This window comes from Anomaloglossus baeobatrachus, chromosome 8 (assembly GCF_048569485.1).
Source record: "Anomaloglossus baeobatrachus isolate aAnoBae1 chromosome 8, aAnoBae1.hap1, whole genome shotgun sequence".
Classification (NCBI taxonomy): domain Eukaryota; kingdom Metazoa; phylum Chordata; class Amphibia; order Anura; family Aromobatidae; genus Anomaloglossus; species Anomaloglossus baeobatrachus.
Window position 1 is genome coordinate 101,256,100 of NC_134360.1, and position 26,649 is coordinate 101,282,748.

A 26,649-nucleotide genomic window follows, 5' to 3' on the forward strand; every position below is an offset into this window, starting at 1 on the left:
TCCTAAAGGGGCTGTCCTGGGTACGTAATATCTGAGAGCCCTCACAAGGTCTAGCGAATGTAGAGACCCATCCACCCTATGGACTGGGTGAGGACAAAAGGAAGGCAGAACAATGTCCTCGTTCATATGAAACGGGGAAGTAACCTTCGGAAGAAAATCCGGAAGGGGGCGTAGAACCACCTTGTCCTGATGAAAGATCAGAAAGGGTTCGCGGCAAGAGAGTGCTGCCAGTTCCGAAACTTGTCTGATGGACGTAATCGCCACTAAGAATGTTACCTTCCAGGATAGAAGAGCAAGAGAAGATTCCTTAAGAGGTTCATAAGGGGACCTCTGGATACCGTCCAAAACGAGATTGAGGTCCCATGGGTCCAGCGACCGTTTATACAGGGAAACTAGATGGGAAACACCCTTAAAGATAGTCTTGACTTGCGGATTGCAAGCTAGGCGGTATTGATAGAATATTGAGAGAGATGAAACCTGCCCCTTAAGGGAGCTGAGGGCCAACCCCTTTTGCAACCTGACTGCAAAAAAAAAAAAAAAAAATCAAGAATTCTGGGGATCGCCAGAGGCATAGGTTGGACATTAGATTCCCTGCACTGGAAGAGGAAAGTTTTTCACGTACGGTGGTAAAAACGGGATGAAGGTCGGCTTTCGGGCACTGTACATGGTGGAGATGACTGCAGGAGAGAATCTCGCTCTTGTTAAAGTCCAGGTCTCAATGGCCAGGCCGTCAGCTTCAGGGCTCTGGAGTTCTGATGGGAAATGGGCCCTTGGGTCAGCAGGTCTGGGATGCTTACGAGACGCCATGAGCAATTGTACTAATTCAGCATACCAGGCGCACCTGGGCTAGTCCGGTGCTATTAGTATCACCGGGACTCCTTCTGCCTTGATCTTCCTGATTACTCGCGGCAGCAGGGGCAAAGGCGAAAAACATGTAAGGCAGACAAACGACTTCAGGAGAATAGAGCATCCGCGCCAATGGACTGTGGATCACGTGACCTGCCTAAAAACGCGGGTACCTTTGCGTTCAACCTTGAGGCCATTAGATCCACGTCTGGTGTTCTCCAGTGAGTGCAGATGTGTGGGAACACTTCTGGGTGGAGAAACCACTCTCCGGCGGCCAGGCCTTGGCGACTTAGAAGGTCCGCCGCCCAGTTCTCTACTCCCGGTATGTGTAACGCTGAAAACACAGACCCCCGTCGATTCGGCCCAGGTGAGGATCCAGAGGACCTCGAGATAAGCTGTCTTGCTGCTGGTACCTCCCTGCCGATTGACCTACGCCACAGCTGTTGCATTGTCCAATTGGACCCGAATCAAATGACCTGCTAGCACAGGGGTGGGGAACCTTTTTTCAGCCGGGGGCCATTTGGAAATTTCTACCAACCTTCGGGGGCCGTACAAAATTATCAATGTGAAAATTACCCGGCTATATTTGGTCAATTAACTCACCCCTACTGTGGCGGCTTCTCTTTGGTGCGGCTGTGATGTTGGATGATACTAATCATGTTTCTTCTCACAACTGCTTTTCTGTCTCTGTCTGAAGCGCAGTCAACTCTTTGTGATAATATTTGATAAATCATATACAACACATAGGAGACACTGGAGGCACACACAACACATAGGAGACACTGGGACTGCTCTATACACATTACAGGAGTCACTGAAGGCACATACATCACTGGAGGGGCTGGGGGCATATACATCACATTGAAAACGCTGGGACTGACGTATACACAACAGAAAGGAAACGCTGGGACTGCTGTATATACACATCACAGGAGACACTGGAGGCACATACATCTCATGAGGAGCTATATATGCTCCCAGCCCCTCCTGTGATGTAAATGCCCACAGCCCCTCCTGTGTTGTGTATGTCCCCAGTGTCTCCTGTGATGTATATGCCCCCAGCATCTCCAATGTGATGTATAAGTCACAGGAGACGCTGAAGGCAAACACCACAAGAGGGGCTGGGGGGCACACACAACAGGAGACGCTGGGGGGCATACACAGCGCAAGAGGTGCTGGGGGGCATACACAACGCAAGAGGGGCTGGGGGGCATACACAACGCAAGAGGGGCTGGGGGGCATACAGAAAAAAAGGCTGGGGGACATACACATCACAAGAGGAGCTGGGGGCAAAGACATCACTGAGGGGGGCACAGACATCACTGGGTGAACACAACACTGGGGGTGATGCACAGCATTGGGAGGGCACACAGCACTGCCCCCCAGTAATGTCAGGGCTCTGCACACAGCACCTGCAGAGACCTGACATTACTGGGGAGCCACAAACCTGAGGTGATAGACAGCATGGGGTGAGGGACACCGCACTGATCGTTGCACACAACTCTGGGGGGAGGGTACACAAAGTACTGGACGGGGAGCAGAGTGCAGGCGCGCGCACACAGCGCCGGAGACAGTGCAGGCCGGAGAGCAGAGGGGCGGGCAGATCGCTCTGAAGTTGAAAGGTGCGGTCACACCACACAACAGGACATAGGGGCGGGCACATCGCTCCGAGGGGCGGGCACACCACACAAGGGGAAAGAGGGGCGGGCAGATCGCTCCGGAGGGCAGAGGGGCGGGCACACCGTACGAGGGGAAAGAGGGGCGGGCACATCGCTCCGGAGGGCAGAGGGGCAGGCACACACACAGCACGAGGGGACAGAGGGGCGGGCACACACCGCTGATTACGCTACTGGACAGCTGGAGAGCCCATTGGTTCTTCCAAACAGTGCATATGGTCATTTAAAGGGCTGGCGGCCCCAGCACTGCAGCCCCCGGGAATGTGCCCGGGGGCCGCATAAAAGGTCATGGCGGGCCGCATGTTCCCCACCCCTGTGCTAGCAGAAGGGGGGAATGACCTGAGCGCGAGAAGATCGCGCTGATTTTCAGGATGATTTCTGGGAAGGGAAGACTCCTGGGGTGTCCAACGTCCCGAAGCAGTGTGGAGCCAGTACGCTGCTTCCCAGACTAAGAGGCTGGCGTCCGTGGTCAGGAGTAGCCAGTCCACTTGGGGGAGAAAAACTCCTTCTCGATATGGAAGAGGACTGAAGCCACCAGCAAAGCGCATACCTGACTGAAGGTGTCAGGTGAAAAGTTCGTCCAAGGAAAAGGGGCTCTTGTCCCAGGCAGCTAGAAGCGCAAGCTGCAGTGGGCGGTGGTGTGGCTAAGCGAGCAGCACTGCCTCTATAGCCGCCGCTATCCTACCTAGCACTCTCATACTGAATCGTATGGAGCGAGAGGAGTACGTAGAGGGCAGTGTACCACTTGTTGTAGAGCAGTCGCCTTGTCTTGAGGGGAAATATCAAGCCACGAAGAGTGTCCAGGGACATGGCCAGGGAGGTGACGGATTTTGACAGGACCGGGGATGATTTGACTGGAGTCAGAAGCCGCCCTAAGCGGGATAGGGTGCCCACAGAGATCTGCACGCTGGTTGAGCCCTTGATGAGGAGGTCATCCAAGCAAAGCAGAACAGCCACTCTCCTGGCGTGAAGGGCACTCATGGCGGCTGCCATGAGCTTAGTGAAGACCCTTGGTGCTGTGGCAGAGCCGAAGGTAGGGCCACAAATGAAAAAAAAAAAAAAAAGAAAAGAAGACCTGAACCGCGAAGCAGAGGAACTTTTGGTGAGCTGGAGCGATGGGTATGTGCAGGTACGCGTCCCTGATAGCTAGGGAGGCAAGGAATTCTCCTTCGACCATAAAGGTAGTAATGGACCCTAGGAAGTCCATTCTGAATCTCCTTACCTGCACATGTTTGCTCAAGTGTTAGAGGTCTAGGATGGGACCAACTAACCCGTCTTTTTTTTTTTTTTTGAGGACCACGAGAGGTTGGAATAGAAGGCCTTGAACCTCTCGCCGTCCGGAACAGGTACCATCACCCCCGCCGTTTGGAGGGAGCGGATTGCTGAGGAGAAGGCCTCGTGGTGTTTTGGAGCCTTTGGGGGGGGGGGGGGGGGGTTGAGAGAAAAGACTGACCAGGGGATCAGGTCCAGAATTCAATGTGGTAACCAGAAGACACATGGTATCACACCCATTTGTGGTCTGAGGCGGCGGCCCAGATGGAGGAGGACGAGACTCCTTGGCCTTGTCTAGACTGCCAGGATAAGGTGGACTCGGGGAGGGCTGAGAAGGTCGGGCCCTGCGTGTCTAGTAAAAAACATCCTGGGCTAGAGTTGGGGGAGGGAGGTACTCTTTTCCTCCAGTGGCGTCAGACAAAAAAAAAAAAAAAAAAGCCTGTCCAGATGATCGGCAAACCATCGGTCTGGAAAGGAGTACTGTGAGAGGCTTCTTAGAGACAGAGTCCACTCTCCATTATCGGAAGCAGAGGGCCTTACGGATGGCTATGGTATTTGAGGCGGCAATAACTGCGCAGGTAGCAGCGCCGAGGGAGCTGAGGTACTCCGCCGCCGCAGCAATGTGAACTGATACATCTGTGAGGGTCTGAGGGAAACTGGTAGTCCTTGTGCTTGTGCGACCCACACGGAAGGGGAGAGGGACCCACGGCATCGAGGCAGGGCGATCGAGCTGCTCCACTTGTCTGTCTGTCGGGTCCTTGAAGGAGGATCCATCAAGTAAAAGACAGGAGTGGTCCTTCAGGCAGGCGGAAGCCGGGTGAGGGTCTACCGATGCCGGATCAGCCCAGCCCTTAGAGACAGCTAAGCCAAAGGGGTAACGGGACTCATGTGTTTACAGATACCGAAGCGGCGTTAAAATCCCTTCTTTTTTTTCCGAGGTTTCTTCACCCTTTTAAAAGGAGACCGCAGGGTCAGTAATAGTGGATGGGAGATCTTCCACATGCAGAGTTTTGGTTGATTGCTGCAATAAGGGAGTCCATCGCAGCTTGATCGCTCGGGGAGGTTGAAACCAAGGAATCATCCTGGTACAAACATCATTCCCCTTCCTCCGGCTCCTCAGAGACCGCGGAACATGTGAGAGAACCCCATCTGTGTACCCCAGAGGGAGAACCATGGGGGTCATGCCCTTTTTCTGATCTGCAACCGGTGAAGCAGAGAGCTGATTCTTATCAGAAGGACCCTCTATAGAGGTGTCATCAGGCTGCGTTCTGTCCAGGGACCCCAAAGTGTGAGGACGATGTTGCATAGCCAGCACCAGGTTCTGGGAACTGTGCCCATTCCGGAGGACTGGGAGCCGTAGGCTCTGGGCTGGCAGCGGTTGCTGCGGTGGTGGCGGGGGCGGAAGGGGGGGGGGGGGGTAAGCTACAGGGGCACCGGACTCACAGAAGGAAGAGGTGCTATCATCCCCTAGTAGCTATAATCAGAAAAAATACTCCTAAAAATTTATTCGTTAAACTTTTATTAAATATCAATATATTGAAACAAAGTTGGGGGGGGGGGTGGGGGTGTTCAGTAAAATATAAAATACCCTAAGGGTCTAAAGTACAATATAAAATACAGTCTAGTGGACCAGCCAGCGGTATATCCCAGCAAATGGTGGGAAAGGCTTATATCGCTCCACCAGTCAGCCGAAGCACTGCGTTCTAATATGCCACGTGCGCACGGCCCCTGCACAATCTCCACAGATTGTGCAGGGGACGCAGGACGCATGCAGTTACGCTGCGCTACAAAGCGCAGCGTAACTGCATGAATTACGCACACGTGCGCACATAGCCTAAGTGTACCACAGCTGCGGCTGCACTGAGTCCTGGGAGCTCTTCCCTACCCCCGCCACAGGTGGAATGCTATGCAGGAGTCTGCAATCACAGCCCATGTGCATCCAGTCAGTGTGACCTTTGCTCCAATTTCCTGTCAGGGAGCCAGTGTGCAGATTCTGACGCCTGCTGTGCCCGGTCACAGAACCGTGTATCAACTCAGACCCTGCCAGAGTGACTGAGGAAGTTTTCATCTGCTCTGTGCTCTGGAAAAATCGGAATGATCTCACCTCAGCTCCTGTGGAGATGGCAGTCTGATGCCTGGTCACACTTTGTGCAGAACGTGTATCAACTCAGAGCCTGCAAGAGGGATTGAGGAAGTTTTCATCTGCTCTGGAAAATCAGTGCCATGAGACCTGTTGTCCAGTGAGTAACAGCCCAGGATCCAGCGTCGCAGGAGGGGGTACGGGGAGGCGATACTCCGCGTTCCCGCCTGTTGATGGTTTTGGGAAATCGGTCCCTGAAGGAACCGTCGCCCTCTAAAACAAAAAATTCTTGCTGCAGTAGTCTGCAGAGATGTGCCTCCTATAGACACTAAGCTAAAACTGAAGTAGCCTGGCTGGGCCAGGGGATGTATACTGCAGGGGAGGAGCCAACATCTTTGCATCTACTTAGTGTCCTCCTATGGATAAGCAGCATAACACCCATGGTCCTGTGTTCCCCAATGAGGCGTCAGAGAAATACCTTTTTTTTTCCCCACTGTAAATGTAGAAAACAAGATATTTATATTTAATGTGTTACATAATGTAAAATGAGCTTTTGATGCTTTTACTTTACTAGTTCAAAGGATGTAACAATTGAAGCGCTGAAGGGGCACAGTGAACAGAAGGGGTACCTGCTGACATTGAAGATGTGGCTCTTCACAGAACTCATCTGCATTTTAGCTGCGAAAAAAAGATCTAAACAAAATGCCTGCCCACACGTAACAGTAAATGTTTTGTGAATTAAAAGATAGACAAACTTATGTTAAGTACCTTTCTTTAGTGTATGACTAGATAGAGCATAGAAGCCAAGACATCTATTGATTACAGGCAGGGTACAAACAGAAGCAGAAATAGGGTGACGAGAAACGGCACTTCTCAAAATATGTATGTTCTTTTAACATGAATGAAGAAATATAACCTCAAACTCACAAGTACTTGAATATTTAGCTCCCCATCTCCAAGCTGACAAGTGTAGTGCGGTGGTGAATGCTTTAAAGAGCAATTCCACTCAGATGAATACTCGGCCCAGCACTAGTCCTATATTTAAGTTGTTACAACATTTCCATTATTATATTTTACAGACCATTTTTCTGTTTTAGGCCAATTTTAAAGAAAACCCCCACTTTCAACAGAAAAAGTGCAGGCTTATGAATGATCCTTTTCTAAATCACTCCATTTTGCTATAAAGCCTTGGCATGGACCACCTGAAATGTGTGGGTTGCATTAATGCTAGCATGGTCCGGCTGCCTGTGGTCTGCAGTGTGGGAGCAGGCGCTGTCAGATGGCAGCCTAGCACGAGGAACAGAACAAGGCCTAGCTTAGTTAAGTCTGCAGGGAAGACCTCAGGTGGTCCATGCGGAGGGTTAAACACAAAATCCTAACAACGTGGTTTAGAAAAAAAATAAAATAGAAAAATAATCATACTGTACAATAATAGTTTTTCTGTAGAACGTGGATGTACTTTTACATGGGTATTATGGCACATAGGTTTGTAATTTAACCCCTTCCCGCAAAAAAAAGTATCATCATCAACATCCTAGGAAGGGATCGTCCAGAGCAGAGCTCCCTCCACACGTGGCAGATATCGGATATATTACAAAGCAGACATCTGTCTCTTAAGCTGTGGCATGTACAGAGTTATGGATGGCATGGCTGTTAACCATTTAAATGTCGATGTAATGGTGGAATTAATGTGAAAGACAAGTCTTCACTCATTAACAGAAAAAAAAAAAACAAAAAAAACAAACAAAAAAACCCAAAACAAATAAACCCAAAACTTAGTTTTTGGAAAATGGTGAATGGCTAATATCACGTAAATACACACAAAAAGGATGCTTGTTTGGCATCACGTAATCTTACTGACCTGAACAATCATGTTTCCAGGTCATTTTTACTGCTCAGGAATGCCATAAAGACAATTTCATCTTTCTTGGATTTTTTTTCCACTACATTATATTAAAAAATGACTGATCTAACAAAAAACAAACCCTCACTAGGATAGATCGAAGGAAAAAAAAAATAAGGTTTTGTTTCTTGAAAGGAGGTGAAGAACAAAAGCATAAACCAAAAATGTCTTTGTCCTTAAAGGGGTGACTTGACAAAGTAATTTTCATTCTATATCCCAATTTAATGCAATAATTAAATTGCTAATATACTTTCATTAAAAATACCTTAACCATACCGTTCCTTTTTTGATGACTCACCTCCACATGTGATGTCATTGGTCTCTGCATGCTAGCTAGTCTTAGGCTATGTGCCCACGGGACTCTGTACCCGCGGATTTTGCCATGGAAAACCTGCGGATTTATCTGAATTTTCTAGATAAATCCGCAGGTTTTAGCAAGTAGACACTCCCCATGTTATCCGATGGGACATGGGGAGTGTCTGTGTCCATGCTGCGGTTACGTGTGGCTGCAGAATATGCTGTGGATGTCCCGCAGCCGCACATAACTGCATGTCAATTATTCCTGCGGAATTCCCACTCCTCCACTATGAAGATAGAGGGCGGGACATCCGCAGGTAAGTCGCATGAATGTCCGCAGGTTTTCTACAGATATTTCGCTGGAATCCCGCAGCTCTGTATAGCTGCGGATTCCAGGGAGCTGGTGCAGGAAACCTGCGGACGTACCTGCGGATATATCCACAGGTGCAAGCTCCCATGGGCACATAGCCTTAGAACACACACTAATAGTGCGCTCTTCTCAGGCGCCGGCTCATTACTTCTGATCTGAGTCGACAACAGAGTTTGCACTGTTATGCTATGTGCCCATGGGACATTGTACTTGCAGATATATCTGCAGGTATGTCCACAGGTTTCTCAAACAAAGTGTCATTAAAATCGGTAGTTAAAAAAAAAAAAGTTAGTGTATTTTGGGAAGGAAATTTTTAAATAAGTAAATTAGAAAGTAGTTTTGAATATTGCATTAAATATACAGGGATTTAGAATAAAAATTTCTTTGTATGTTGGACTACCCCTTTGAGGGCATGGCAAACAGTGTCAGACAAGAGAAAAAGTTCTTTGTAAGATATCAGGCCTTCCCGTACTGGATTAAAGGCTTGGGTAATCAAGTATGTGAATGCGGAGGGTTATGGTATAGCTGTTGTGTCAAAAAAGCTCTTGACTAACAGCTTATGACCAAGTTAATGCTAACCCAACGTAGGGAGCACTGCTGTGGATATTGGCGCCACTGGCTTAAAAAACGAAGAAAAGAGCCCAGTTTAAATAGGAATATGAAAAAGTACCGACAGCAGCTCTGAGCATTTGTCACTAGTCATACTACTACAGCCAGTGAAAAAGGATCGGAATAGGCTTTGAGTATTCTCTGACGTGACTGGAATTGCTCTTTAAGCAGGGACATGTAATACTTTATAATGGATGCTTTTCTGGGAGTACTTACCTGTTTTGATAACTGTAGTACGTGGCATCACGTGGAATTGTGCATAGCTGTTTTCCATAACAGCATAGGGTTTGTGGAGAGAATTCAAGCTGTAAAACAGTGCCAAGTGGAAGGTGGTCTTTATAAAGCAAAAAATCATTTCTCTTATGCTAGTAATCACATTGCAGTATGCCATTCTCTCTTTAAATCACTATCTGATTTTGCACACATACACAAGACTACTATTTTTGCTAGGCATCTTTTACAATCGATTGGCATGGAAAAAATAAAGGTTTTTCTGAAGTGAAAGAAAAAAAATCTATAAAAACACACCCTTATACACAAAGCATTTAAAACCAATAACCCCCCCTTATAAAAAAAAAAAGTTATAAGTTGTACAAACCTTTCTGCCACAGCAGTATCCCAGACTCTGCATGACCGGATCAATCTCCTGTTCAAACACTTCCGCTAACTTTGAGCAGTACTTGTACACGCGAGACGTTTTTCGGTTGTATAGCCAGGCATTGTTAAACATCAGCCAGATGTCTTCCACATACTGCCAGGGTTCCTGGTACTGCCCTGTGTCTAACTTGCGTTTAATGGTTGACAGGTCCATGGGCGTCTTCACAATCTCAAAGTAATCCTGCAGGACAGAGGTATTTTTCTGAATCATAAGAAGTTATAACGCATTACTGGTCTGAGAGGATGCAAAGCAAAAATAACAAAGCAAAGCACAATCCTATCATTAACATATGGGATTTACTTACCAATGGATTTTTTGTAAGTCAAAAAGATATGGAAGAAGCAGAGCAACCAATAAAAATACACCCTCTCCCCCCAATCCCACAGATCAAATGAAAGCACCTCGTGATGTAAGCACAGCACATTACAGGTACAATTTGTGTGCACTGTTTCAACTACTAGAGCGTATAGACTAGAGATGAGCGGGCCCGTGGAAGTTCGGATCGGCGGGTTCAGCCGGACATTAGATAAAGTTCGGTATGGGACCCAATGGAAGCCACTAATCGGGCAGTTTGGGTCTCCGCCCACATACAGCCAGCCATAAACAGATCACTACCGGGGGAAGGTGGGCAGATCACTTCAAAGGGGAGGGTGGGCGGTGTTTTTCCATTATATTTTTTTCTACACACTACATCTGATCACGCTGTTGTTACCCCAGTGAGAGCCAATCAAACACCAAGTATACCAAAGGACAACGATGCTCACCCAAGTGGTTTTCATACCAAAAGCACCCAAACTCCGAACTTTTTTTTTTTATTTATTTTTAAAGTCTGTGCTTAGACCTCGGGTTTGCTCATCTCTAGTATAGATCTGTGGCTGTAACTTGCTGCACTTACATCTGGTTAGCGTTGAACTCAAAATGCAAATTTAATATCAGGTGGGCAAATATGCAAAAAGAATTATGCAACAATTACAGCACGGATATTTCAAAGTACGTACACCAGATTCATCAGGCTTAAGATCTATTCAATGATGCATGAAGTATGTATTATGAAATCTAGTGACATTTCGTGTTCAGGCTATCCAGAATTGGCAGTGTCAAGCTCTTCGCAATAGCAGGAAAAATCTGACTCTTCAGGCCACTGCTTATTGTGCAGCTCTGTGAGGTAGAGCCCTAGCTAAGGGCAGGGCAGCAATGTATGGCTAAGTTTACACTTAAAAGTTCAGTCTACAGCTGTGAGCACAAAAAAATAACGTGGTAGGTTTATGGTAGGTGTCTGCAGCTATACAGGCATACCATGGCAAAAATGCAGAGGTTGCGAATGATCACGTTTACCAGAAACAAAGTTCTCCATCATCATTGAACGGAAACATTGTCCAGAAATGCCATTTACCTGAAGAAATAGGGGTAGTCAGTATGTAAATAATTACTAAAATCCTGCCTAGCTGCTTTACAGGTGCAGCAGCTACAGGGAGAAAATGAACGTGCTCTCTTCCTGCCATAGGAGGTGAACAGCGAGGTTGCAATCATTGCTCACTACACAGGCACGTTGAGTGACTATCTACTCTACACACATGCCCACTGCTGAGCAGTCCATCTACCAATGCACTAGGGAGTAAAGTGAGCGGTGACTGTAACCAGCAGGAAGAGAGCGGCTACAAGGGGAATAGAAGTTAATTTTCTCCTTGTACCCCAGCTGCTGCAGCTACATAGGATTTAAGCAGCATTTACCTTCAGATTAACATTATTTCTGCAGGTAATCCGCATTTCTGGATGCAACAGGTTCCCTTTGAGAATCAGAAGGCTGCAGCCACTTTCGCAACTACTTTTCTGTTTTCTTTTGGTGCAACTAAAACCCAAAATAATGTAGCTTTACCAAAAATGTACATAAAAAAATTCTATCATTCTATGTCTATAGCATCTAAGCAAATCTATCCATCTTCATGGTAACAGAGTAGCCCGAATTTACATTAATGCTCTGTCCCATCTACTTCTGGCTAATGTACATAGAGAGTAGCTTAGCTCATTTTACAAAATGAGCACAAATAGAATTTGAAGCTTACCGGAATTCCCAATAACTGTGGATCTACAGGCTGCCGGAATGGAAGGGATTCTGGATCTTGGCGGTATAACGCCTCGAGTGTAGGCATGAGGGCTTGCCGTAGTTCCTCAGGTTTAAAAACTTTAAAGGAGGTGAAGAAAATGTGTAGTTTAATAACCATTAAATAATACGAGATATGGTTACATAAAAGACAAATAATTGCAAATAATGGAACTGTGGAGGTCACCTGAGCTGTAGTATGTTTGTTTAAACGTAATAAGAATATCTGTGTATATAACTAATCAAAATGTAGTTGTATAATTATCTGTCTGTCTATGTAGCCATTGCACAGACCTATAGTATAATTCAAAGTTGTATAATCATGAAGGAGTTAACCAAAGATGATGAAGCCAAAATGTGAAGCTACAAACTCTTATCAGTAATGTTCACACAAAAGGAATGTACGGGAGGGCAGGAGTGTGATGTGAGAAATTGGGGAGTGAAAGCACTCCTTCGTTAGCTTCAAGGTTATTCATGCTAACTTACTGTATAATTGGATCTATCGAATGAAACCAGTTCAGTTGGTGACGCTGGCTGAAAAGAGAGCATGTCTGTGTTCTTTGTCTTATATACATTGATATATATATTGGCACTGATATACGGCAATACGGCGCCGTCTCTGGATATCCCAAATGAGGACTCCATTAGCAGTCTTCGACGCAAATTCCTCCCTTGACAGTTTGGCGCACCAGCGTGGGGCTCTACGGACGCACTGCTGACCTGGAGATACTGATGGTTTGGACGTCGCGGACTGAGATCTCCCTCCGCTCCAAGTAGACTGATCATTATTAGACCCTTATTACAATAATTTTTGACCAATCTTTGGAAGATCAGTGACCCTTTTTTTTTTGGGAAGACCTGTGACTAAAGTTTTGGGCTAGTTTTTGACCAAGCTCTGGAAGATCAGTGCTCTAATTTTTAGCGAGATCTGTGATCAATTTTTTGAAAGATCAGTGGGCTAATTTTTGGAAAGATCTGTGACCAGGTTTGAGAGGGCTATAGCTGAGGAGTTGCCAGCTAGCGTAGAGGTGTGGCCTTAAGTTCCGGCCGGGCTTTAACGCTTACACCGCATACTCATATATTAGTGTAATCCAAACACCACCAAGATAGTAAAAATGTTTAGAACGGAAAAGTCAAGATTGAGAAACCTAAGGATTCACAGAATGGATATAGTAAAGATTCCTTAGGGAGGGGCACGTGCTGGAGACAGTTCAGCTCTGTGACATGCCCCGTAAATTTTCAGAGTATTACTTGTTAATTGATGCTGAATTGTTTAACAGAATAACGCAGATATTGCTATCAGAAAGATGTATTGAAGTCAAAGAAGAGGATGAGCGAGAAGATGTTTTGTTTTTCTATATGTTACCCGAGTCTAAGGACTGATCTGAGGGTCCTCCGACAGGTTGTTTTGTTGCTGCCCCACAACCTGATCCCCATTCTATTCCCCCTGTCCCGGAGATATTCACAGATGCTGCAGTCACTAGACAGCATCCCTTAACCCTTTCCACACGCATACCCCTGGTCCCTCCCATACCTGCAATGTCGTCTCTCCCCTCACCGGTCAGTCTGCCGTCACACTCCCCAATTACCAATCCCCTCCCCTTGGATCCCCCTTTTTCCCTTAGGACACATAGTGAGCCTTACCACGAATCTAATGAGGAACAGCCCTCATTTACATGTCCCCTTCAACCCCATCCAGTCAGCGACATTAATCCCCAGCCTGCCAGATCCCGAAATTAACCCTATGCGATTTTATAGGAAGATGCTACAGGTCCATCAGTTATATTCAGCTGCTCGAAGGACCTGGATAATCTCACCAAAGTAAAAGCAGGAGACAGTTTTTGGCCCTTGTGTATACAACCGCGCTGGTGCAGCCCCCACCACAGCCCATGCCCCGACAGGGCCCAAACCCCATATACGTAGCTCCCAATCAACAAAACCAGCAGAGCCAGCAAAAGAATTGTTGGCGTTGTGGTCAGTTTGTTTGGTCACTATCAAAGAAAGTGTCACGCCCCCAAACCTCAGTGTTTGGCCAGGTACCCTCAAAACCGTAACCAAAACTTGCAACACAAATTTACAATAAAGGTGTTCCCTGTAGATCCAGTAATGATCTACCTGAAGCCTGGTGTGCTTTTTCCCCAGAGTATCACAGTATCCCTTTAAATCAGTCCCAGGAGATTTCCCAAGATACTGCCCACAGTACGGCTGCACTCAGGAGTCTGCCCCAACCTTCTCTAATGACACAGGGGGGAGCCCCGGACTGCTTGTTTTTGTTGCAGTGATTTCCAGTCCCAAGCTACCCGCTCTAATGATGCTCTCCATTCCACTCCATCAATCTTAAGGTTTCTATAATATATGTTTCTGTAGTACTTTTGTTTCTGCTGGCTGACACGGTACAGAAATATATTTTATATATTTCTATAGTGAAAGTTCTGCCCATGTTTTTTTTTTCTTGTATCAGTTTTTCCCACCAGCTGTTCTAACATCGCGCATCCTGAAGGAGACAGGGGGGGCATAAGTCAGCGCAGGGATGTGTGGGAGTGTTTTCAGTAAGCTGCTGCTAGTCACAAGTTGTAGAGAGCAGGAAAAAAAAAAAATAAAAAATTAAGGAAGTAGAGAAAAGTAAAAAAAAAAAAAAAAAAAGGTAGCTTCAGCAGATTTACAAAGCTGTTTCTGTCTTATGTACTAACAAGTGCTTTTTCCGGCTGGTGGAGTGGATTTTGTTTAATCCTTAGAGTTCAAAATTTCATAGGAGATTATCAATAGTATTCTGCTGCTATTTAAATAATTAAATTAATTTTGCAGGGAAAAGTATATTTTTTTAAATATACAAATTAGTTTTTTTTTTGTTTTTATGGTTATGTTTTTGTTTTGTATTATTTTTGCATACAAAATGCCAATATTAATTACTTTCCTTTTCTTTTGTAGATACAGAATATCTATGAACCCTGTTGTAAGGTTTCAAAATTTCCCAGTAGAGTATAAGTTATATTTGTTGGTTAATCATATTGTTTACTGTTATAGATCTATATATTTTGCCAAAGTAGTATATAAAAAGGGAGGAAGTAGATATCTATTACATTTTTCCAGCAGCAGACATATTGGATAGGCTTTAAAGCAGGCTTTAAAGCTGGCCTTTCTTTTGCAACAGTTATGTCATGTTTATTGGATTATGAATGTAGGAATATATGTCTGTTATAGGAATGATCTAATCTATATTTTTTTTAGTCTTTGTTTTTATAGATGGAATCAGATGGTGGTCGATTCTGCACTGGATATGCCACAGTTTACACAACATGAGGTAGTCTAAATTTAGGCCACTCCCTCCCCTCCTATCGGCACAGCAGGAAGTGACGTAAGTGCCTCTCTAGATGGGTGGAGCAGAGGTAGGTAAGATAGTCAAAATGTATGTAGGATGTAGATTTTTCCTGTTGTCAAATAAGCTAGGTACGCCGAAAAGAAAGTCTAGATCTGAGCTGATGGAATCGGATGGAGATCCCCGCACAGGTGCAGCTGACCAAGAAGCAGTGAACGGGCCTAGAGTTGAGGAGTCCTTTACCATGCATAAAGACCATGCCTCGGTGACACCGGTCACGTCAGTGACTTCTGTCACTCCTTGTGTTCTTAAATCCCTACATGATCAAGTGAACCAATAAGGAGTGGAGTGCGAGACGCAGGGAGCCAGCTGACTGAGGAAGGTCTGTGGATGAAGGGCGGTAAGCTTTCTCTGCCATGAGATCTCTTCTTAATGATGGCCCAAGTAACATGGACTAACATCTGTGAAAGTTAGATATCAGTGTGCGCTTTGGTGACGCCAGGGTTCAGTACCCAGGTAGGCAAACACACCCGGTATTGTGAAACACGTTCTTATAACAATGAGGAAAAACTGTAAAGAGTCTATAGTAACACCCTGCACCTGCTCTACCCATTCTTAGAGACTGCAAGCTTATTATAGATGTTTATCATGAGCACGTTGTATGCAAGTCTGTGCGTGTTGTGTAGATTTCTCTCCAGGTCTGGTCAGAGGTTTTCCAGTGCAGAAAACGACGTCATTGCTGAAAATCCACATAATTCAAGTGGTATGTAAAAAAAACCCCAAACTAATAAGTTGTAAATCAATGCGTGTTATATTTCTCTTTAGTGTGTGTTGTGTTTCTCTTTAGTAATAAACAGGTTCTAATGTAAAATGTTTTTCTTTGGTCTAGCGCAAACCACGTATAATGTTCATATGATTGACTAATTAGAGAAATAAACAAGTGTATTTTCTAATTCCAGATCCTAAATCAGAGTTAGTAGTATATGGTTTTCGTTCAGGAGACTGATTAATCCTAAAAGGACACAGAAATTTCAATAAAGCTCAACGGCAGGACAACATGGATTCACGCCCCGCATTGCAGAAGGGTCGATCCACCGGAGCTGCACTGAGCGTCCTGCTCATATTTATCCTTTACAAAAAACCTGTACAGTCCCAAACCATCATTGCCAAAACAGTTAGAAGAGAGGACTTAGAGAACCTTGAGACATGGGAAAGTCCAACTACAAAGGGTGAGGACTAGCCTAGGGGTCCTTGGTCTCAAACCGGTGAAGAAATCCCATTCCCCTCTCCACCCATGCCTCAACGTTCAGTCAGGCAGGATTTCCCAACAGATCTTTCTTCCCCTTTTCCTAAGGGAACACAGTACCCTTAGCATTTGGAAATGGCAGAAGTCAAGGGGGGACTGTTGAGGGTACGAATTGAGTAACCTGAAATACTTAATTCAGCCATTTCATAGACCCAAAAATGTGGTTTGGTTAATGTAATTAACCATTTACAAATGTTTTTGTCTCCTACTAACTCATATGAATATATTCAGTGATTTTCCTTAATATAAAATGCTAGCTATGGATTCTCTCATCTCGGGAAAAGTTTTGGAAGAGCCTATCCCATCAGGCTGATGTCTCCCCGGCCTAGTCTGCTGAGCACTGGTAATCACACGCGAGTTGACGTCACATCTCAGAAACCAATGGACCCGACACAACCGAAGCAGAAAGCGTCCGCTATTCTACCCATTATCCCAGAAGGTTTTTCCAAGTCTGTGCCACAAACTGTATACATGAAGCCTCATCATGTTTTGTTTTGTTTTTTTTTATCAAGAGCAGATTATTCAGGTTCACAAAGTGGCCCTGTGAGGTAAATCCGGAGATATGACGATAAATCATGATATTCAAGTTATGTCAGGAAGCCCTCTCCTGGTGTCTCCCCCCCTTTCCTTCACACAACTCCTTCAATCAGAAAATTTACCACAGGGATAAACGGTTTGTTTAGCAGATAGGTGTCAAAGGAACTGGTCTGTGTTCCACTAAAGCTGGTGTCACACTAAACGACAGCGACAACGACGTCGCTGTTACGTCACCATTTTCGGTGACGTAACAGCGACCTTGTAAGTCGCTGTTATGATCGCTGCTTAGCTGTCAAACACAGCAGAAGCAGCGATCATAAGGTCGCTGTGCTACATGTTCAGAGAGCAGGGAGCCGCGCTTAGCGCTGGCTCCTTGCTCTCCTGCAGCTCACATCGGGTTAATTAACCCGATGTGTGCTGCAGCTACATGTCACAGTTCAGAGAGCAGGGAGCCGCGCTTACCGCTGGCTCCTTGCTCTCCTGCAGCACACATCGGGTTAATTAACCCGATGTGTGCTGCAGCTACATGTCACAGTTCAGAGAGCAGGGAGCCGCGCTTACCGCTGGCTCCTTGCTCTCCTGCAGCACACATCGGGTTAATTAACCCGATGTGTGCTGCAGCTACATGTCACAGTGCAGAGAGCAGGGAGCCGCGCGCACTGCTTAGCGCTGGCTCCTTGCTCTCCTTGCTACAGTATACATCGGGTTAATTACCCGATGCATACTGCAGCCACATGTCACAGTGCAGGAGCCGGCACTGGCAGCAAGAGCGGAGGCTGGTAACCAGCGTAAACATCGGGTAACCAGGGAAAGGTCTTCCCTTGGTTACCCGATGTTTACGCTGGTTACAGCTTACCGCAGCTGCCAGTGCCGGCTCCTGATCGCTTCATTTCGTCGCTCTCTCGCTGTCACACACAGCGATGTGTGTGTCACAGCGGGAGAGTGACGACCAAAAAATGAAGCTGGACATTCAGCAACGACCGGCGACCTCACAGCAGGGGCCAGGTCGTTGCTGGATGTCACACACAGCGACAGCGACGGGACGTCGCTGCAACGTCACAGAAAATGGTGACGTAGCAGCGACGTCGTTGTCGTCGTCGTTATGTGTGACACCAGCTTTACACCTCCAACGGCCTTCTCCTGTGATATGGAGATTAGATGATGTGGGAACAATGGACACAGGATGACTCCCTGCCGTGACCCTGTGGTAGGGGCTGCTATCTAATTAGCAAAGCTTGGAAGTATCCAGACAGAACGACTCCAGTAAAATATGGTTCATATCTCGCAAGCCATATTTCCGATAAATATGGCAACCATAAAAATGGTGTCTCTGCATGCGGACGATGCTGGCACACCTTTTTTATGGGAGTAGGACATTGGGAAGTACCCCAGGCGTGATATCAGCCAATGGGGAACTAGTAGACAAGTCATGAGTCCTCTCGTTCTGTAGCTAAATTCATAACTGTCACAATGAGAGCGTTGGCGTCCGCCTACGACGCTCCCAGGCAAAGTTATGGCCCATATTCCATGTTGTGGATATTGTCCATAACTCCAGCCAGGGGTGGAGCAGTGCTCCCTCTGAGGTCACTAAGGTAGGAGGGGACCTGGATTTGCCCAGGTTGATAACCCTACTTCGGCCATTTTCCAGGGTTCTTTCGCTGGGGGTCACGTGTAGGAAACATCTGTGGGAAGGATCCTAGAAACCTGGTCTACAGCGCCCCCCCTGTGGCCAGACGCACAAGGTAACTGCTGGAACTGTGTATGCCTGTTTGTAAACCATGCTTTATCTGTAACTGTACTCTGACATATGTATATTCTGTAGATCTCCTATTGTATATATTGTATTTTCTAGTGTGGCTTTAGGCTGATTAAATTATATAATTAATCTTGGGCTGTTCTGTTATCTCGATCTTGAATCCCACGTCTGTGTATTCGGCTAATAGTTACCGTGAAGCGGTTGGTGGCAGCGAGTTGTGCCAAGGATTATTGTGGGGAGGCCAGTGAGATTCGGGGAGGTTTTATATATTCCGCCCGCGGAGGTCGGGGGAATATATACCCTACTCTCACCGGGGACGCTTCAATAATCGGCATAAGTAGTATAGCGGCCTCCTTGCTTATTGTCGGGCAATTCCATAATTGGCCTGACTATAAGAGGGGCGCTAGAGAGCGCGTCGAGGGCTCTGTCTGTCGGTCGGGAGGTATAAAGGAGGGGTGACCCCCACTTGTTACCCCCCGATTGTGACGTACTGGTAGCCAGCGCGGGGGATTTCTGAGTGACCCCCCCGGTGGTTCGTGACATATTGGTGGCATAGCGGTGGGATCGAGATAATAGTGTGTGTGAGTGTGAGACCCATACTCCCAGACACTAAAGACTGCCTGCAGCAGCTGTGGCTGCTGGGGTCTTCAGACCAGACCAACACTAGAGTGTCAGAGTGCAGATACTGTAAGGTGTGTGGGTGCATCAGGTGTCAGTTCTGTGTCAGTGACCAAAGTCTGCAAGAATGGCTGATGGCACCAGGAGCAAAGCCAAAGGAATGGCCGATGCTCAGGCCAAAGACGATGAGGAGGTTGTCCACGAGCCCTCCAAGAGCCCGACGCCAGAGAACAGCTCTGCAGAGGACATTGCACAACCTGGCACTGCTGGACAAGATGAGGAGGAGCTCGCCCAAGGGTCCTCAACGAGCCAGATGCCAGTCCTCCGCTCTGAAATGGACAGTGAATCACCTGGCTCTGCAGCGTGCCGCAGATCACCACTTGCCAATCCCTCCGGCCTGAGAGGTGCAGAGGCCCTCCTTCAAGCTGCCTTGGCCAGGCTTATGGCTGGAGACCGGGATACCTACGAGATACTCATGGCCGAGCGTGAGCGACAGGCAGCGCGTGATGCTGAGGCTGCGGAGCGGCAAGCAGCGCGTGAGGCTGCGGAGCGGCAAGCAGCGCGTGAGGCTGAGGCTGCGGAGCGGCAGGCAGCGCGTGAAGAGCGACAGCAACAGGCAGACCGTGACCACCAGCTGCAGCTAGCTCAGCTCCGGCCCTCATCAGCCACACGTGACCTTCAAGACACCAAACTTCCAAAGGTCCGTGTTGAGGACTTCCCAGTGCTGGAGAAGGATGGAGACTTGGACTCTTTCCTGACTGCTTTTGAACGGACTTGCTTGCAGCACCATCTGGACAAGGACCAGTGGGCCAAATACCTGACCCCCCGTTTAAGGGGTAAGGCCCTGGAAATCCTTGGGGACTTGCCTACTGAGGCAGATCAGGGCTACGACACCATCAAGCGGGCCCTGATCCAACAGTACAACCTCACTCCGGAGTCCTACCGCAAGAAGTTCCGGACCCTGCAGAAGGGACCAAAGGACTCCTGGGCTGACCACCGGCGGGCACTTGCCCGAGCTGCCGACCACTGGACCCAAGGCCTGCAGCTTACCACCGGACCAGAGATCCTAGACTTGGTCATCACAGAGCAACTCTTGTGGAACTGCCCTGAGGATCTCCGCCAGTTCATCCGAGACCAGAAGCCAAAGGGGTCCACGGCTACAGCTGCCCTGGCCGATGACTACACCAACAATCGGGCTCCTGAGGCCAGGAGAGCAGCCACCAGCAGCACCTGGAGAGGGGGTAAGATGAATTCTGCGACTGCCCCACCTGCCCCTAGACTGCAGGGGGTGTCCCCCTCAACTCCCCTCTCCAGGCCCGTGGCAGAGCCAAGACGGTGCCACCAGTGCAACCTACCTGGACACTTCAAGGCCATGTGCCCTCAGCGTCCCAAGGCCCCGGCTCCGTCCCCGTCCCAAGGGCCGCCCAAGGTGTATTGTGTGGGTGGGGGTGGTGGTAGGTCCCTGGACAGCTTCCAACCTGTCACCGTCGGCCGGTCTGTGACCATAGGACTGCGAGACAGCGCCTCGGAGGTGACTCTGGTGCGGCCTGAGATGGTGTCCCCCCAAGACTTGATCCCTGGAAAAACCCTCGCTGTCTCCGGGATTGGAGGCATTGACCCGGCGCTGCCTGTTGCTGGCATTTATGTGGACTGGGGCGCAGGGCGAGGGGTGAGAGAGGTGGGGGTAACTGATCGGATCCCCGCAAACGTGTTACTTGGGACAGATTTGGGGCAGATAACCTCCCAGTTTGGGCCCCCCCCCAAGGGCTGACCCTTCAGCCAGTACTGACATGCCTCCGGACAATGTTAATGTGTTCTCCATGAATGATGTAAGGGAGGAGGGAGTGAACTCTGATTTTTCTGCTTGCATAGACACACACACAGCTGCAGCTGTGACAGGAGGGGAGGGGGTCAGAGAAAGGTGTGACAATGCCTCTACAAGTAATCAGCCTATGAGCTGGGATCTGTTGCCCTCTGCAGGGATAAGCAGAGAGCAGGGTGCTGCAGGGGGAGGACCAGTGTGTGGGGTGGGGGCTACCACAGCAAATGTGGGGTCCCCAGAGATTTCACAGCGGGGTTCTGTTGCTGCAGGGGGGGAACAGGCAGGTGAGATTGGGGCCGGTACCGGAGCGGAAGTGCTCCCAGGTAAGATCTCGGTGCAGGGTTCCCCCACAACCGGGGTGTCAGGAAGCCAGGTAGGTCTGCCTGAACCGGCGACTTGGTCAGGAACGGAGGAGGAGCAGGCACGACCCACGGTCGCAGCGGCTGTGGCCGCTGTCACCCGCAGTGGGAGTGCTGGAAGCCAAGGGGCCTCCCGGAGGTCCGATAGCTCTTCCCCTTCTGACCAAGTGGCAGCCGAGTCAGGTGGAGGCCAGGACACAGGTCCCGGGGTACTGACCGAAGATGTGACAGTCTCGTCGATTCTGGCCACATCTAGTCAGGGGTTTCAGGCAGCGTTAGAAGCTGACGACAGCCTGAAAGCTCTAAAGGTGCAGGCGGCACAGCCTCCCTTGGACTCTGACCCGGAGCGAGTGGTCTGGGACCAAGGACGGCTGTACCGGGTCACGGTCCAGCAGGGTTCACCGGAGGCGTGGCCCAGGGACCGACAGTTAGTGGTACCCTATCCGTTCCGGACGGAGTTGTTGCGGATCGCACATGAGATTCCGATGGCCGGACACCTAGGGATCGCTAAGACCAAGGCCAGGTTAAACCAGCATTTCTACTGGCCAAAAATGGGGGCCGATGTGGCTGCCTACTGCCGTTCGTGTGAAACCTGTCAGAGAGTGGGGAAGGCGGGGCCACACCCCAAAGCCCCACTGGTATCTCTGCCCATCATCGATGAGCCTTTCAGGAGGGTGGCTGTGGATCTGGTCGGCCCGCTGGCCATCCCCAGTAGCTCCGGGAAACGCTTCATACTGACGGTAGTGGACTATGCCACCCGGTACCCAGAAGCAGTGGCCTTGTCGTCCATTCGGGCTGACAAGGTGGCCACCGCATTGCTGGAGATTTTCTCCCGAGTGGGTTTTCCCCAGGAAATGCTCACTGACCGGGGGACCCAATTCATGTCCCAGCTGATGGAGGCCCTCTGTAAGCAGGTCGAGGTGCGACATCTGGTGGCCAGCCCGTACCATCCACAGACTAATGGCCTGTGCGAGCGGTTTAATGGCACCTTAAAGCAGATGCTTAAGATGTTGGTCGACTCCCACGGGCGTGACTGGGAGCGGTATCTCCCACACCTGTTATTTGCTTACCGGGAGGTTCCACAGGCCTCAACAGGATTCTCACCGTTTGAGCTCCTGTACGGGCGACGTGTGCGGGGCCCCCTGGCTCTGGTGAAAGAGGCTTGGGAAGGGGATTTAGCCACCCCTGGAGTGTCGGTTATCGAGTATGTCATGCGCTTCCGGGACAAAATGCAGGCCTTGACGCAACTGGTACACGACAATATGGCTCAAGCCCAGGCCGATCAGAAGCGTTGGTACGACCAGAACGCTTGTGAGAGGACCTACCAAGTGGGTCAAAAGGTGTGGGTACTGGTCCCCGTACCACAGGACAAGCTTCAGGCAGCCTGGGAAGGCCCATACCTCGTGTACCAGCAGCTCAACCCTGTAACGTACCTGGTCACCCTGGACCCTGCCCGTGGAAGGCGGAAGCCCTTCCATGTGAACATGATGAAGGCACATCATGAGCGGGAGGCATGTGCACTCCCGGTGTGCAACCTGCCCGAGGAGGGAGAAGCGGAAACCCTCTTGGATATGCTAGCCCAGGTTAGGGCAGGCGGATCCATTGAGGATGTGGAGGTTGGCCACCAGCTCTTGGAGGACCAACGGTCCCAGCTGTGGGCCACCCTACACCCCTTCCGGGGGTTGTTTACCAACCAGCCCGGAAGGACTAACTTGGCTGTCCATCACATGGACACTGGGGATCATCCCCCGATCAGGCGTTCAGCATATCGGGTCTCCCTGGAGGTGCAGCAACACATGCGCCAGGAGATTGACGAGATGCTGAAGCTGGGGGTGATCCAGGCATCCAACAGCGCTTGGGCCTCGCCTGTAGTCCTCGTCCCTAAGAAGGACCGAACCACTCGGTTCTGCGTGGACTACAGGGGGCTCAATGCTGTCACGGTCGCCGATGCGTACCCAATGCCACGCATCGATGACCTGCTCGATCAGTTGGCCGGGGCTCAGTACCTGACCATCATGGACCTGAGCCGGGGATATTGGCAGATCCCCCTAACTCGCAAGGCCAGGGAACGCTCTGCCTTTATTACCCCATTTGGACTGTACGAGTCCACGGTGATGCCATTCGGGATGAGGAATGCCCCTGCCACTTTCCAGCGGATGGTCAACACCCTGCTCAAGGGACTTGAAGGGTACGCGGCCGCGTACCTGGATGACATTGCCGTCTTCAGTCCCACCTGGGAGGACCACCTAGAGCATCTAGCACAGGTGCTCAGGCGGATCCACCAGGCAGGTTTGACCATCAAGCCGGGAAAGTGTCAGCTGGCCATGAGCGAGGTCCAGTACCTCGGTCACCGGGTAGGCGGGAGAACACTGAAGCCCGAGCCTGAGAAAGTGGAGGCCATCGCGTCCTGGCCCACCCCCAGGACCAAGAAGCAGGTGATGTCCTTCTTGGGGACCGCTGGGTACTATAGGAGGTTTGTTCCATGCTATAGTAGCCTGGCAAAGCCCTTGACGGACCTCACCAAGAAGAAGCTGCCCTCTGCAGTCGATTGGACAATGGACTGCGAGACAGCCTTCCGGGCCCTAAAGGACGCCCTGTCCAGCCCGCCCGTGCTACAGGCAGCCGACTTCACGCGGCCGTTTGTAGTACAGACCGACGCCAGTGACTTCGGCCTCGGTGCGGTGCTCAGCCAGGTGGACTCTGCGAGCCAAGAGCACCCAGTCTTGTACCTGAGCAGGAAGCTGTTACCAAGGGAAGTGGCCTATTCCACGATGGAAAAGGAGTGCCTGGCCATAGTGTGGGCCCTGCAGCGTCTGCAACCCTATCTATACGGGCGCCACTTCATCGTGGAGACGGACCACAATCCCCTCAGCTGGTTACACACTGTCTCCGGGACGAATGGCAGGTTGTTGCGATGGAGCCTGGCGCTCCAGCAATACAACTTCACCATTCGACACAAAAGGGGCCGTGACCACGGTAACGCAGACGGGCTGTCCCGACAAGGAGAGGTCGCGGACGGGCGCACGGGGGAACACCGGAGTGTGCTGCCCCCTAGCGCCCTCAAAAGGGGGGAGGTGTGAGGTAAATCCGGAGATATGACGATAAATCATGATATTCAAGTTATGTCAGGAAGCCCTCTCCTGGTGTCACCCCCCCTTTCCTTCACACAACTCCTTCAATCAGAAAATTTACCACAGGGATAAACGGTTTGTTTAGCAGATAGGTGTCAAAGGAACTGGTCTGTGTTCCACTTACACCTCCAACGGCCATCTCCTGTGATATGGAGATTAGATGAGGTGGGAACAATGGACACAGGATGACTCCCTGCCGTGACCCTGTGGTAGGGGCTGCTATCTAATTAGCAAAGCTTGGAAGTATCCAGACAGAACGACTCCAGTAAAATATGGTTCATATCTCGCAAGCCATATTTCCGATAAATATGGCAACCATAAAAATGGTGTCTCTGCATGCGGACGATGCTGGCACACCTTTTTTATGGGAGTAGGACATTGGGAAGTACCCCAGGCGTGATATCAGCCAATGGGGAACTAGTAGACAAGTCATGAGTCCTCTCGTTCTGTAGCTAAATTCATAACTGTCACAATGAGAGCGTTGGCGTCCGCCTACGACGCTCCCAGGCAAAGTTATGGCCCATATTCCATGTTGTGGATATTGTCCATAACTCCAGCCAGGGGTGGAGCAGTGCTCCCTCTGAGGTCACTAAGGTAGGAGGGGACCTGGATTTGCCCAGGTTGATAACCCTACTTCGGCCATTTTCCAGGGTTCTTTCGCTGGGGGTCACGTGTAGGAAACATCTGTGGGAAGGATCCTAGAAACCTGGTCTACAGCGCCCCCCTGTGGCCAGACGCACAAGGTAACTGCTGGAACTGTGTATGCCTGTTTGTAAACCATGCTTTATCTGTAACTGTACTCTGACATATGTATATTCTGTAGATCTCCTATTGTATATATTGTATTTTCTAGTGTGGCTTTAGGCTGATTAAATTATATAATTAATCTTGGGCTGTTCTGTTATCTCGATCTTGAATCCCACGTCTGTGTGTTCGGCTAATAGTTACCGTGAAGCGGTTGGTGGCAGCGAGTTGTGCCAAGGATTATTGTGGGGAGGCCAGTGAGATTCGGGGAGGTTTTATATATTCCGCCCGCGGAGGTCGGGGGAATATATACCCTACTCTCACCGGGGACCCTTCAATAATCGGCATAAGTAGTATAGCGGCCTCCTTGCTTATTGTCGGGCAATTCCATAATTGGCCTGACTATAAGAGGGGCGCTAGAGAGCGCGTCACGTGCTCTGTCTGTCGGTCGGGAGGTATAAAGGAGGGGTGACCCCCACTTGTTACCCCCCGATTGTGACGTACTGGTAGCCAGCGCGGGGGATTTCTGAGTGACCCCCCCGGTGGTTCGTGACAGGCCCTAACTGGACTAGCACTGACCAAGCAGCCTCCTTTTTGTTTCATATCCGGAAAGAAGAACCATGGACAATTTCCAAATGTCCTTTGTTTTTTTTTGTTTTTAATTATGTGCTAATTTTCAAATAAGGTTTAGATTAAATTTTTCTTACTCAAGATAATGTGCCCTAATAAGAGTAATAACGTCAATTCTAACAGCCCCTATAAATCATAGTTATGTTTAATAAATAAAAATAAGTATTTAAGGGGGGAGCTAAAGTCTGTAGTGTTACGTTAAACCGATCTCATAAAAAGCCCGCATATATAGATATAGATATAATTAAAGTCCCAAGGGCAATAAGTCACAAATAAGTCCCAAATAATAAAATATATCTAAAATGGGGAAAATTTCTACATTTAAGGTTAATAATATTCACAGATATTTTATTAAGGGGGGACTGTGGAGGTCACCTGAGCTGTAGTATGTTTGTTTAAACGTAATAAGAATATCTGTGTATATAACTAATCAAAATGTAGTTGTATAATTATCTGTCTGTCTATGTAGCCATTGCACAGACCTTTAGTATAATTCAAAGTTGTATAATCATGAAGGAGTTAACCAAAGATGATGAAGCCAAAATGTGAAGCTACAAACTCTTATCAGTAATGTTCACACAAAAGGAATGTACGGGAGGGCAGGAGTGTGATGTGAGA

General features: G+C 48.8%; 1 protein-coding gene across 4 annotated transcripts in view; it reads right to left on the reverse strand.

Annotated features, from left to right (window-relative positions):
• EP300 (EP300 lysine acetyltransferase) overlaps positions 1-26,649 on the reverse strand; it is a 508,128-nt gene that overhangs the window by 150,300 nt on the left and 331,179 nt on the right. For 2 of the 4 annotated variants that reach the window (XM_075321927.1, XM_075321925.1), the window contains exons 17-19: positions 11,775-11,893; positions 9,652-9,891; positions 9,270-9,358 (exon numbers count right to left, since the gene is read on the reverse strand). In XM_075321927.1, the coding sequence (XP_075178042.1) occupies positions 9,270-9,358; positions 9,652-9,891; positions 11,775-11,893 (448 nt within the window). Of the gene's footprint in view, positions 1-9,269; positions 9,359-9,651; positions 9,913-11,774; positions 11,894-26,649 lie in introns of all 4 variants that reach the window. The other 2 variants (XM_075321926.1, XM_075321924.1) reach the window with 1 other exon arrangement.